The 15,000-nt window shown below is 44.7% G+C and overlaps 2 protein-coding genes across 9 annotated transcripts in view; both read left to right on the top strand.

Moving 5' to 3' along the window:
* Positions 1 to 187, top strand: part of LOC149129299 (uncharacterized) — a 17,878-nt gene extending 17,691 nt beyond the window's left edge. The window contains exon 3 of the mRNA XM_089346607.1: positions 1 to 187. This exon is cut by the window's left edge and continues 1,662 nt beyond it. The gene's annotated coding sequence lies outside the window, so the exon portion shown is untranslated.
* A 2,664-nt stretch (positions 188 to 2,851) lies between these two features.
* LOC149129297 (uncharacterized) overlaps positions 2,852 to 15,000 on the top strand; it is a 168,067-nt gene continuing 155,918 nt past the window's right edge. For 5 of the 8 annotated variants that reach the window (XM_089346613.1, XM_089346610.1, XM_089346609.1 and 2 more), the window contains exons 1-2: positions 2,852 to 2,983; positions 14,154 to 14,259. In XM_089346613.1, coding sequence (XP_089202739.1) covers positions 2,884 to 2,983; positions 14,154 to 14,259 — 206 coding nt within the window. In that variant the 5' untranslated portion in view covers positions 2,852 to 2,883. Of the gene's footprint in view, positions 2,984 to 11,521; positions 11,784 to 12,971; positions 13,291 to 14,153; positions 14,260 to 14,738 lie in introns of those variants that run through there. The other 3 variants (XR_016240051.1, XR_016240050.1, XM_089346612.1) reach the window with 3 other exon arrangements.

Here is a 15,000-nt window from a genome sequence, read left to right as displayed (position 1 = left end):
AAAAATAAAGACTGTGTATAAATGGATCCTCATTTGCTGCCATTTGGTGAATTGTTTCCAGCTTTAATAAAATAATATATATACATATATATACAGAGTGTCCTGATATTAAAGCAACCAAAGTTTCGGTATTTAATAACTAGCAATGAATGTGATAAGATATTAAAATGATACGACATTATAAAAACTTTGTTTGTCTTCTTTTTGTTTCAGCCAAAATAAATTCAGATTTATGACTTAAATAATGACTATAGACCAAAATACAATCGTAACCCTCAACAAAGGAGGCGAAAGTAATAAAGCTATATCAAAAATCCTTAATAGTAACCAAAAATCAGCCTCGAAAATTGTAAAGAAATTTCTAGAGACTGCTTCCAATGCAGATCGACCTGGACATGGCCAAAGAAGTGTGAAGACTCCCTCAGCTATGACCCTTTATTTTTTCCAAGATCTCTAATTGGTGGATGGGAGGAAGATATCTCCCAAACAGGAGGCCTAACAGGAATGCATACAACAGATCAATCCTCTCTTAAAAGGATCCCAAATGTCAGGTGATGATTTTAGAATAGGGTGGATGAGGATTAAGTCTATCACCCAAGATATTTCAAGCTATATTATGTGGTTTACTCTTGAAATCATTGAGCTGTGACCATGCTGCGGTTTTGCTTTGGTGGGTTTAATCAATCATATAAACCCCAACACTTACTTTTAAGTCTGTCATACATTCCTAATCTAAATATTTGTGGAACAGCAAGGTTAGGAAACCTACTGAAGATTTTAATTAATCAGTAAGTACTGAGGAAATTACAGCATCTTTCAATGATGGAAAGTATTTGAGTGTGTATGTATCATCATCATCATCATCATTTAACGTCCGCTTTCCATGCTAGCATGGGTTGGACGATTTGACTGAGGACTGGTGAAACCGGATGGCAACACCAGGCTCCAATCTAATTTGGCAGAGTTTCTACAGCTGGATGACCTTCCTAACGCCAACCACTCAGAAAGTGTAGTGGGTGCTTTTACGGAGGACAGAAGAACATGTCTGGCGCCCAAAGAACGTGCCCGGAGCAGCAACTACATGCCTCGAGCCGTATGTACGTGAATGGGGCCGTAAGTACGTGCGTGGGGCCGTAATTATGTGCCTAAGGCCGCAAGAACGTGCCCAGCAATGCAAGAACGTGCCTTGCGTTGCAAGACATTCCTAGAGCCACAAGAACGCGCCTGGGGCCGCATGAGGGTACCTGGCGCCGCAAGAACGTGTTCGGGGCAGTAACTACGTGCCTAGGGCCGCTAGTAATTGCCTGGGGCTATATGCAGGTTCTTTGGGCCGTAATTACGAGCCCGGAACCGTAAGTATGTACCTGGGGTCGCAAATATGTGCCCGGGGCTGTAAGTATGTGCTCAGGGCCGTAAGTACGTGCCCAGCGCCGCAAGAACGTGCCTGGCGCCGCAAGAACGTGCCTAGGGGCACAAGAACATGTCTAGGGCTGCTGCCAGAAGCTGCTTAGAGACGCAAGAACGTGATCGGGGCAGTCACTACCTGGGGCCGCAAGTAAGTTACTGGGGCCGTCTGTACGTGCCTGGGGCCGTAAGTACGAATCCGGGGCTGTAAGTACGTGTCCGGCACCGCAAGAACGTGCCCGAAGCCGCAAGACCGTGCCCGGCGTAGCAAGAACGTTCTTGCGGCTCTATGCACGCTCTTGTGGTGCCAGACACGTTCTTGCGACGCCAGGTACGTTCTTGCGGGCCCCAGGCCCGTTCTTTCGGAACCAGGCACGTTCTTTTGGCGCAGGACAGACGTACGTACATACGGCCCCTGTCACTTACTTGCGGCCCCAGGTAGTTACTGCTGCGATCACGTTCTTGCATCCCCAGGCACGTTCTTGTTACCCTGTGCACGTTCTTGCGGTTCCAGGCACGTTTTAACGGCGCTGGGCATGTTCCATCGGCGCCGGGTACATATTAACGTTCCCGAGCGTGTTTCTGCCGCACCAGTCACGTACTTACGGATCCGGGCTCGTTCGTGCGGCCCCAAGCACGTACTTATGGCCCCAGGCACGTACATACGGCCCTAAGCACGTATTTGCGGAGCCAGGCACGGTCTTGCGGCCCTAGACACGTTCTTGCAGCCCTAGGCACGTTCGTGTCCGGCGCGGCAAAAACGTGCCCGGCGTCGCAAGAACGTACCTGGTGTTGCAAAACCGTGCCTGACCCCACATTGCCCGATGCCGCAAGAAAGTGCTCGGCGCCGCAAGAACGTGCCTGGCGACGCAAGGTCGTGCCCGATGCCGCAAGAACGTGCACCCTACTGGCTATGCAAGCAGGGTAATGTCTGTTCCCCCTGATCAGAAAGATAGTCCATTGCTGGGAAATCTATTTACAATTGAGTGGACTGCAGCAATATGAAATGAGGTGTTTTGCTGAAGAATACAATGTACTGCTCAGTATGGGAATTGAACCCACAATCTAGCCACTGTGAGTGCAACACCCTAACCGCTAGATCACACGCCTTCACACACACACATGTATACATATGCATATATATAGAAGTATATATGTATGCATATGCATGTATGGCAATCATTTTTATGTCTGTTTTCCATGCTAGCATGGGTTAGATGTATATATATTTGATGAATTTTATTTACGTCTGGATCCCATTCATGTCTTAACCCTTACCTATTGCTCAAATAAGGGATCTCTTATTCCAATGGTTTATTCATTAACAGGGGAAATGCTAACAATCTAATCGCTCATAGCTAAAAAAATTGTCCGAGACAGCAAAGGTAAACACATAAAGTATTGAGTAGAAGCTGAAATTAAGGCGAAGGTGTGAGAATGTTTTGGTTCTGTCTGGAGTCCGTCCGGACGGAAGCGCAGATGGCAGCATGCGCAATGGTGAGCGGAAGAGGTCAGAGGGCAACTGGATGTCATGTTTACAACGAAGAGAAGAAAACCTTCCCCTCCAGATTGTTGACAAGTAAGAAGAAAAGCTCATTTCTCCTTGTTTTTTTAATGTCAACCCTCCTGTTCCTTAATTTCCCCTTCATACCACAACACACACGCTTTTGTGAGAAGCAGAGGAATATTTATAATCCGTAAATAACTTATACTGAAAAAAAGAAGAACCAAAACAAAACAAGAATATATTCTGGCATTTTAAATGAAGATTTCCAAGAGTCTCTTCTTCACAGTTCATTTAATCTACCAAAACCTCGCCCTTGCCTCAGCTTCCTATCATCTTTTGATTTGTTTTATTTCTTTCATCATTTTTCAACGACGACTTCGGGTGTTTTCTGTACCCGAAATGGGAGAAGAAGAAGAAGAAGAAGAAAAAATCTAATGGATTGTGTTTGCTTGATTGTTTCTGTCTGTTTTTATGTATCTATGCGTTATAGATATAACGAAATCATGCCAGCAATGTCTCATTTTAAACTAGAAGAAGAAAAAAAGCCTTACAGATTTATTCTCACCTGCTTCAGGTGTGTATGTAAAATGCAGAAAACAGAATCGAAGTTTTATGCATCAGATGCGTCTATTTTTAACGCATCTGTTCGAGTTTAGTTGATACAACAGAGACAATGCTTTTATGAATTTCATAAAATGAGACACCCAACCGTTTAATTTCTTCTGACTCTCCTCCCATTTCGTTAAATCTCACTTGACGCAGAAATACCCGAAGTCATCCGGTTATATTTTGTTTGCAACATCCTGTACCCAGATATGCATCTATATATATATATATATACAGGTACGTGAAGGTATGTACATACATGTACATATATAAATGTAAAAATTTACATTTCCTTCTCCAAGCCTAGATTCGAAACCGAATCTAAGAATTAGCGGTCGCCCAAACACGACATTCAACAGGCGCGAAAAACAGGTTTTCTTTGTCCTGTCAAAAAGTGATCGATCATCTCCCTTTGACCTTCGACCTTAGAATGTCAGGCGAAATTCAACTGGTCAGCATCTGACCTATTTAGGTACAAACTCTGCTGCAGTATGTATGTCCTTCTAGCTGCCACGATTCTTATAAATAGAGTGGTCAGCAAGACGTCAGGACACACAGGGACAGACAGACAGGGAGACTGCTACTATGAGACCTCTGCTAATGTGAGACAGAGATTTTCCTCCGGCCAAGCAAGATGAGAGAACGAACACACACGAACATATCCTGGTTCCATCATTTGTCTAGCAACTCGAAGCAAGTTGTTAAAATTGAATGTAGTGGCTATTAATATTTATTAACTCCAGCTAATAAAAATGTTATAATTGAATCAGTTACCACTTTGTCATTTCTCAGGCAAACACATGCCTATCGCACCGACACTCAACAAAAACACACTACATTCTGGTGACTCCACTACATTTTGGTGACCCCGTCAAAGAATTCCGGCCTTCCCTGGAACCAGCTTCTACGAAGAATAACAGCCTGCACATCATCTGTCAACAAACCAACTGTGAATTTCTGCGAACACCATGGCTCTTCCAGAACCGAATCCAGCGGTGAATCCATTACCTTCCGACACGACAATTCAAGCGGCGATTACGTGGAAAATTCCCCCATTCTGGACGCACGACCCTGCATTATGGTTTCACCACATAGAAGCCCAGTTTTCTTCTCACCGAACACTGAGCGATGCGTCTCGACTGTCGCATGTAATCGGTTCTCTTTCACCAGAGATCATGAACGTCGTCCGTAATCTCGTCATGGCTCCACACGGTTCTGTGTCGTACGACACCTTTAAAACGACACTTATTAACAGAACTTCCGAGTCCCAACGAAAGCGACTTCACCAACTTCTGACATCCGAAGAATTGGGCGACAGAACGCCTTCCCAGTTTCTAAGAAGAATGAAGCAGCTTCTTGGAGATGAGAGCCTCCCCGACAAAGTGTTCAAGCAGCTTTTTCTCCAGCGTCTACCCTCCAACACACAGGTGGTTCTCGCTTCCACACGAGAGTCCACATCCATTGAGGAACTGGCAGAGCTAGCGGACAAAATAGCTGAGGTACCACATAGGTTTTCCACGGTATCGACGGTGACGCCAGCCGCTCCCACTACCAATCCTTTCCTTGCGCCGACCAGTTCTTCCGAAATTGCGGACTTGCGTTCATTAATGACGCAGCAAGCCGCACAAATACAGACCCTCACAACCCAAATACAGGCCCTATCGCTTGGAAACCGGCGCCGAAGCAGCAGCCGACCGCATCGATATGGTAGACGATCCCGCAGTCCCAGTGCTACCCGCAACTCACCCGACACGTGCTGGTACCACCGAAAATTCGGTACACAGGCGCAGAAATGCACCATACCATGCTCATTCGCATCACCCAGTTCGGGAAACGGTACAGCCGGGAACTGAATGCGACGGACGTTCCTGGTTCGCACCCACAAAGTCGCCTGTTTTTCGTTTGCGATCGGGTAACAGGCACACGTTTCCTAGTTGACACCGGCGCGGAAGTCAGCGTAATCCCCGTGTCCAGCATTTCAGGAAAACGAACGGAGACACCAGTCTGTCTTCAGGCAGTCAATCACTCGCCAATCCAACAGTTAGGGAACAGTCCCTAACACTGAACTTGGGACTACGCCGCACATTCCAGTGGGTATTTGTCATCGCAAAACTGCCGACCCCTATCTTAGGAGCCGATTTCCTCCATCATTTCGGTCTCCTAGTAGACATACAAAACAGACGACTTGTCGACAGCACCACACAGCTTACTGTGCGCGGTATAGCCGCTCGTATGGCCACAGTCAGCCCAACCATATTGCTTTCAACAACGACTCGTCACAGTACCATCTTGAAACAGTACCCGGACGTCGCTCGACCAGTTTTCCACAACCAGCCGATCAAGCACGATATCACCCACCACATCAAGACCAGCGGTCCACCTGTTGCTGCACGACCCAGAAGGTTACCACCTGATCGCCTCAAAGCCGTCAAACGGGAATTCCAACACATGCTCGACCTTGGAATCATCCGCCCGTCCAGCAGCAACTGGTCCTCGCCGATACACTGCGTCCCCAAAAAATCATCGACCGACTGGCGAGTTTGCGGTGATTATCGGTCACTAAACAAAAGTACCGTCAGTGATGCTTACCCAGTCCCTTATCTGCAGGATTTTTCTAGCTCGCTGCATGGCGCTCGCATTTTTTCCAAAATCGACCTTGTGCGAGCGTACAACCAAATACCGGTTGAACCCGAGGACATCCCAAAAACAGCAGTCACGACACCTTTCGGAATGTTTGAATTCCTGCGTATGCCTTTCGGTTTACGCAACGCAGCACAGACATTCCAAAGGTTCATCGACATGGTCACCAGAGGTTTGCCTTTCGTCTATGCCTACATAGACGACATACTGGTGGCCAGTAACTCGGAAGAAGAGCATGACCAACATCTGCACTTGCTATTCGAACGTCTGCAAAAATTCGGAGTCGTCATCAATCCCAGCAAATGTGATTTCGGAGTTGCTTCCCTTCATTTTCTCGGGCACATCATCGATAAGGATGGTATTCGTCCCCTTCCTGATAAAGTACAGGCCATCGTGGAATTTTCGCCACCCACATCTCTCCGCAAATTAAGGGAGTTCCTCGGTCTAGTGAATTTTTATCGGAGATTTGTACCTCACCTTGCCGAGATAGCGCAACCGCTCACAGATTTGCTACGTCAGCGAACCTGCAAAAATACCGAAATTGCCCTGGATGAACATCAGCTCGCCTCTTTCGCCGCCCTAAAAAAAGCTTTATCCGACGCTAGTATGTTGGTGTATCCGAAACCAAATGCCTCGCTGTGTTTACTCGTCGATGCATCCGATTCCGGAATAGGAGGCGTCCTACAGCAGCTTGTTGATGGCATATGGCAACCGTTGTCTTTCTTTTCTAAGCGGTTAAAACCCGCCGAAACGAAATACAGTACCTTCAGTCGGGAATTATTGGCGGCATACCTGGCCGTTAAGCATTTCCGACACATGCTAGAGGGTACCAATTTTGCCATATACACCGATCACAAACCACTGGTATATGCATTCAACACCAAGCCTAATCGCCACTCGCCGAGAGAAATCCGCCACCTCGACTTCATATCACAATATACGACGGATATTCGCCACATCGAAGGGACGACTAACTTAGCAGCCGATGCACTGTCTCGAACGCAGATCAATGCCATCCACACCACGTCTACAATTGATCTGGCTAGTATAGCAGCTGAACAGGAGAATGACGAAGAACTTCTAAAGCTCCGGAATTCGCCATCTCTCAAATTTCAACATGTTCCGCTACCATCTTCCTCGGCCCATATTTGGTGTGATATCTCCACTGGTCACCAACGCCCTTATGTACCGCAAAAATATCGTCGTGAAGTTTTCTCTGCTCTGCATTCTCTGTCACACCCTGGTATTCGCTCCACTCAAAAGCTGATATCAACCCGTTTTGTGTGGACCAATATCAACAAGGACATCAGAGAATGGACCAAGTGCTGTGTCGCGTGCCAAAAAGCAAAAATCTACCGGCACATAAAATCACCAATCGGTTCATTTTCGCAACCCGACGCACGATTTCAGCACGTTCACATTGATATCGTAGGACCTCTGCCACCTTCGCAGAATTACACTCATCTACTCACCTGCGTGGACCGTTTTTCGCGATGGCCCGAAGCTTGGCCCTTATCCGATTCATCGGCAGAAACGGTCGCCAAAACGCTGATATCACAATGGGTTTCGCGTTTTGGCACACCCACAACAATCACCACAGACAGAGGACGTCAGTTCGATTCCCACCTTTTCGCCGAACTGACTCGTCTACTCGGGTGCAAACACACCCGCACTACTGCTTACCACCCTGCAGCAAATGGCATGGTTGAACGCTTCCACCGCCAACTCAAAGCAGCTATTAAAGCATCTGCAGACTCTTCCAACTGGCTGGAACATCTCCCCTTCATCCTCCTTGGTATTCGATCCACGGTTAAGGAGGAAGTTGGACACACTCCGGCATAACTAGTCTACGGCTCAACACTCACCTTACCTGGGCAGATGATTGAACCTGTTGCATCACAACACCTTCCTGACCCAGCACAATATGTGCACCGATTGCGGACATCCATGTCGCTTTTGTCACCTGCAGGCCCCAGACAACAGAACGTCGTTTCACATGTTCCCAAGTGTAATAATTAAATTGTATAACTCGTTATGTTATCTCTGCGAGTCAGTCCGAGGGAAACATAACAGAGTTTATTGGCGTCGCCGATAGGATACATGCTTACTTTACCGTAAAATTATTCATCGTAATAACAATGGCTGAAAAACAGACAGTAGAACTTATTAAATTGTTTAGGGAACAAATGGACAAGCAAATGCAACAACATCAGAGAGATATGGACGCTCTGTTAAAACTGTTTGGTGCTCGACAAGTTGAAGGCGATTCTAGTGGCTATTTTTCAGCTGCTTCAACAACAGTGTCGATTCCACCATTTCCTGCATTTGATTCAGCGACAGAACTATGGCCTGATTACTGGTCAAGATTCCGTACGTTTGTGGCTGCTAATGCTGTACCTGAAAAACGCATGGCACAAGTGTTCCTGACCAATCAGACTGCTACTGTTTACAAACAACTTGCTAATCTGGCTACCCAACAAAATCCGCCTAAAGATATCAACAACTTGATAATGGACGAAATCGTTGACTTCATGAAGGAACAGTTCGACCCTAAACTTTTCATTGTGAGAGAGCGTTTCAGGTTTTGGAGTGATATGCAGCGGAAGCCAGGCGAAACTCTCCAGGAGCTGGCAGCACGTATACGCCAGGATGCAGCTACCTGTGATTTTCCAGCGATCACCAACCCACAGGATGAAGCTCTGAGACAGAGATTCATATGTTCGGTTAACAATGAAGCGGTTCTGAAGGCGCTTTTTAAGATAAAAGACTCAGAACTAGATTTTGCCCGTGCTGTCCAGGTTGCCATTGAGACTGAAGACGCAGCAAAGGTTGCAAAAGAAACTGTATACGGTTCCAAAACCAAGCAGGTGTACAAGGTCCAGCAGAACAGGAATAAGAGTCCTCAAAAGAAACATCAGCAGTCTTATTCCACAAACCAGGAGAAATGCTACCGATGTGGAAAGGCCCACAAAGCAACAGACTGTCCTTTCAGGGAAACCAAATGTCATTTTTGTGATAAAAAGGGTCATTTGCAAGCGGTGTGTAGGAAAAAACAACATCAGCAACGCAATGGCCATTCACAAACTCCCGTGAAAAGAATCACAAAAGCTGAGCTAGTCAAGGCGATCCTAGGTGAAGTCTCCCGAGACACTCACAGTTTAATTGTGCCAGTAACAATCCAGAACAGACTGTTCACAATGGAATTGGACACTGCTACTACAGGCAATTTTGTTTCCTTGTCAGTCTGGAAACAACTTGGAAGACCAAAGCTGCAAGATGTCAAGCATCGCTATGAATCTGCCAGCAAGCACAACCTGCCTGTTCTAGGAACTTTCATGGGCCAAACCAAGGATCCAACAACTGGTAAGCAGGATCTTATACCTTACATAGTCACCAAGATCTCTGATCTTAATTTGCTGGGTCGGAATGCTATCCAGACTCTGGGAATTTCCGTAGACACTGCTCTAGGTTTGAAAAGCATAGACAGCCAAGCTAAGAGGGAAGGTGCAGAAGGGATGTATCCAAAGACCTCAAGCGAGCCCTATGTTTCCCTGCAGCAAGATTGTCACAACATGTGTGATGAATTTCCAGATCTTTTCAAGCAAGAATTGGGATGTCTCAAGAACTTTGAACTGGAAGTGAAGTTCAAATCGGACGCAATACCAGTCTTTCACAAGGCACGTCCGGTCCCATTTGCTCTTCGTGATGACCTGGCCAAAGGTTACGAAGAAGGCATCGCCAAGGGAATCTGGAAGCCTGTTCAATTCAATGAATACGGAACGCCAGTGGTACCGATTCGTAAAGCACACGCTTCAAGCAACCTGAAGCCCAAACTACGGATTTGTGGTGACTACTCTGTGGGAATTAATGACCAACTTGCTGATCACCGTCATCCAATGCCACTTCCTGCTGAACTGATGCAGAAACTCGGAGGTGGATTCGGATATACAAAGATAGACCTTGCTGATGCCTATAATCAGATCAAGCTGGCTCCAGAAAGTCAACGCAGACTCGCACTCAGCACTCACCGTGGAGTACTCCTGCAACAACGACTCCCTTTCGGAATTAAGTCAGCACCTGGTTACTTTCAGGAGATCATGGAAAACCTGACCCATGATCTACCTGGAGTGGCCGTCTTCCAGGATGACATGCTCGTCAGTGGGAAAGATGCAAACAGTCACTTAAACAACCTAAAGTGTCTGCTCACACGTCTAAGCGACAATGGACTCAGATGTCGCCGTGAAAAGTGCCAGTTTGCACTACCCAGTGTAGAATACCTTGGACACATTTTGTCGGCTGAAGGGATCACTAAGGGATCCAAAGTCGAAGCAGTCTTAAAGATGCCACGTCCAACGAACGAATCAAGCTTGAAATCTTTCCTAGGTTCAGTTCAGTTTTATGGAAAGTTTATCCCAAACCTAGCCAGTATAGCAGAGCCACTCTATTGCCTTACAAAAAAGTCAACTATTTGGAAGTGGGGAGATGAGGAACAGTCAGTTTTTGATCACTTGAAAAATGTACTTTCATCAAGTCAAGTTCTGATACACTTCGATCCAAACAAAACTTTGCGACTGGCTTGCGACGCATCAAACGTTGGTATTGGAGCAGTCCTGTTTCACCGCTATCCTGATGGAAGCGAGCGCCCAATATCCAATATGTCCAAGACTCTCACTTCTGCACAGCGTAACTACAGTCAAATTCAAAAGGAAGCCCTAGCTATCATATTTGGCTTGCAGAAGTTTTACCAATATTTGTACGGTCGTAAATTCGTACTCGTGACTGACCACAAGCCACTGACATCACTATTCAGTCCGAGGAAAGGGACGCCACTTCTCGCTGCTAACAGACTAGCACGATGGGCCCTATGGCTGAACCAGTTTGACTACACCATTGAATATCGGAAATCAGCAGATCATGGCAATGCTGATGCCCTCAGTCGCTTGCCATTCGGTGATGACAACGACTTTGACAGAAAGGAAAATGGTGAAGACATAGACATGGTGTGTGCCATCAAAGCTCTTAGTATTCAAGTCCAACCTGTGGATGCTAACGTCCTCCGTCAAGAGTCAGGGAAAGATCCAGTGATATCTACAGTGATGCGCTACGTCCGTGAAGGCTGGCCACCAAAGAACATGGAGATCAATGACGAATGTCATTGATATATATATGGCGGACATGACTTTTGTTTATTCATAACGAACATTGGGTGAGTGCGTTCTTTGTATGTAATTGAACAATAAATGTAATAATTAAATTGTATAACTCGTTATGTTATCTCTGCGAGTCAGTCCGAGGGAAACATAACACCAAGGACATCAACACTTGGACTCATGTTTTCGTCAGAAACGATGGCATACCATCGCAACTCCGGCCACCATATTCCGGGCCGTACAAAGTCATCAAACGAGAACCCAAGTATTTCGTCCTCGATATCGGAGGTAAACGAAATACCGTTTCGATTGATCGTTTGAAAAAAGGCTTCATCGAGGACGACTTACATTCAGTTCCCTCTGTTCCTCGAACAGACTCACCAACCCCAGCAAGCACTACAGATTCTGCACAACCCCGGCACACTAAATCGGGAAGAACTGTTCGATGGCCAGCAAGGTTTGTGCAAGTTTTTCGGGTAAGTCCCAATTCTCAACCTACCCATCTTCTACCCATACATCAAAACATAACTCATATGACTGCATCACCTACATTCAAACCTAAAGAATTCAACGAACAATTTGTATACATAAAAGAAAACATTGTTCCATATCAGCGAAAAACTTTCTGTTTGAACATTTTACTGAACATTTCACAAGCGAACTTTTTCGATGAACATTCTTTCATTTTTTGCATGTACATATGTTTTGTTTTCTTTTTAAACTGTTTTGCTTTCTTGTAAAAATATTTTGTTATCTGACGTTTACACACACTTGCAACAGTCACATTCTCACTCGTGCTACCATTTGATCTTTTGCGCCACTGAAATACAACCTGCCTCTATTTAGACCTCTAGTGGGTCGAGCAATCAATAGATGCACGTCTCTTTCAACGCGCCAACATGTTTCTGCCTGGGCACATATATGCATTGCCCACCATATAGCACACACCAACAGTGAATCCTTGCTTCATATTTTTTTTATGTCCCATGTTTTTGACATTCACTTGTCTGTTGCACCTTGTAAAATTTTTTTGTGCATACACAAAAAGATAACATTTCCAAAATCGTTCGATCTCCGGCCTTCTCACTAGAAGAGGGGTAGTGTAAAAATTTACATTTCCTTCTCCAAGCCTAGATTCGAAACCGAATCTAAGAATTAGCGGTCGCCCAAACACGACAATCAACAGGCGCGAAAAACAGGTTTTCTTTGTCCTGTCAAAAAGTGATCGATCATCTCCCTTTGACCTTCGACCTTAGAATGTCAGGCGAAGTTCAACTGGTCAGCATCTAACCTATTTAGGTACAAACTCTGCTGCAGTATGTATGTCCTTCTAGCTGCCACAATTCTTATAAATAGAGTGGTCAGCAAGACGTCAGGACACACAGGGACAGACAGACAGGGAGACTGCTATGAGACCTCTGCTAGTGTGAGACAGAGATTTTCCTCCGGCCAAGCAAGATGAGAGAACGAACACACACGAACATATCCTGGTTCCATCATTTGTCTAGCAACTCGAAGCAAGTTGTTAAAATTGAATGTAGTGGCTATTAATATTTATTAACTCCAGCTAATAAAAATGTTATAATTGAATCAGTTACCACTTTGTCATTTCTCAGGCAAACACATGCCTATCGCACCGACATATGTGGAGGTTTCTGTGTGTGGGGGTGTATGGGTGTATGCGGGTATGTGGGTATGTACACATGGGTATGCGCTTACGTATGTGCGCACGTGTTTGTAAATAGGTGTCTGCACGCTAGCAGACACATATGTAAACGCTCACTTTAATTACCTCCCCTCACCCACCCGAATGACTCCTTGACCACAACCTTTAGCATCACATCAGAGACACCCTCCCTTTATATTTCTATGTAAACTAGCGTTCTCATGCCTCTAAAGCCCGTGGAATAATATCGGTGACCCCGTCGTAACTCTATGTAAACAAACCTTCTGACGGTCACTGACCATGTAACACCTCAGCTGGTAAGTTACCCCTTCATTTCGCTTTTGTCTTGCTACTAAATGTTTTATTATGTTCTCCCTGGTGAGAAACAAGTTATAATTCCAGCTACCCTTTCTTTTTTTGTGAAATGGCCCTCATTTGCTTGGAACTTTCATCGACATGCGTTTTGCTCCATTTGTTGTTATTATGCATATACTTATATATTATTTGTATTTTATTGAAGGAATCCCCGTTCTTCCTATCAAGTTCACAGGTGCCCTTAACTCAGTCAGACCCATTAAACTTCACTTTTTCCCACCCCTTTTTCCGGGATAACACTTAACCCCTCCCCTTTTCATCTCCTAATTACGTGGTTACCCTGTTGTCCACTTCTACCTGACAACGACACGTCAACAGCTGATTTTAAAGGAAGGAGATAATTTGACTTCACTAACTATTTCAAAAGAGGTGCGCATTGCCTAATTACTAAACACTCAAATGGTTCAGTGTTTTTAATTCTGGTGACTTTCGCTTATTGGCGCCTCAGAGATGTTCTTGATCTGCGCGGGATTTGGCTGCTATTTCTCGCTGTGGAAGACAGGTGTCTATGATCTGTGCGTGATTTGGCAGCTGTTTCTAGCTATGTAGATGTCTCCAACGACTAGAACTCTAGAGCCTCAAGAGATTACTTTACTTGCTGTTAGTTTCAACAACAACCACTGGCTTCCAGTCCGGCTATTTGCAGAGACTGAATTAGTGGTTAACAGTAATCCATGTGTCCTGTTTCTATTACTCCTTCCTTTACCATTTGTAGTCACCATGTTTCTTATAGAAAACCTTTGAAAGACCACCCATACTACCTTTACACAGAAACTTAAGTCAGATCAATATTTCTAATACACAGTTTGTCAACATCAGTTGCTGAGATGTCCAGAAGAAAATGAAACAAAGTGTTTCGGCCAGAAGCAACTCAAGTGGAGGTCTCCGATGAAATTTCCCAGCTCGTTCAGGTATGGTAGTATGTTATTGCAATTTGCAATTCGTTTTCTTTCTGAATGTCAAGTTTTATTGACTTCTCTTTCTTTACTAACATTGAAAATGCTTTGATATGGTATTTTACTCACTTATTTAAAAAAAAAAAAAACATCCAAAGCTTTATTATTTTTTGTTGTTGTTGTTTCATTTCCACACAGCAGAAATGTTAGAAGGTAAGTTTCTATTTAAAAACCTGATATATATATATATAAAAAAAAAAAAAGTCTCACATTTTATGAATCTTTATAACTGATTGTGAATATTGGTGTGGTTGTACCCCCGCCCCCTCTGTTAAACTTTAAATCACTGTGAAATAGGAAGTTAGTATTGTAGAACAAAGATCAGTTTGATCAGATATGTTGGTATCAAAATGGTGTAGAGTTTCTTTTTCTTTTCTTTTTTTCTTTTGTTGGTTTGTAATATTTTAAGCCACTTCACTGAATTTCCTTTGCAGATTCATAGCTTGTTGAGAGCCTCCGAGAAATGTGCTGTTGGTCAGACCAAACTCAAACGAGTGCTCATCTCCATAGCCGGTGTGTCCACACTTGTTCTCAAAGGAAATTCCGAGTTGACTGCAGAGACCTGCAATGGCTGCTAATATTTTTAGAGATTCAGGACGATTTTGTCTCTTGATATTTGTGTTATTTTTTGAGTCCTGTATCTATTTTGTCCTTGTCTGCATGAGTGGCTCTGTGGTTAAGAAGTTTGCTTCGCAA

Source organism: Octopus bimaculoides, unplaced genomic scaffold (assembly GCF_046866305.1).
Source record: "Octopus bimaculoides isolate indiv1 unplaced genomic scaffold, ASM4686630v1 contig71, whole genome shotgun sequence".
NCBI lineage: Eukaryota > Metazoa > Mollusca > Cephalopoda > Octopoda > Octopodidae > Octopus > Octopus bimaculoides.
This window is presented reverse-complemented; position numbering and strand designations above follow the sequence as displayed.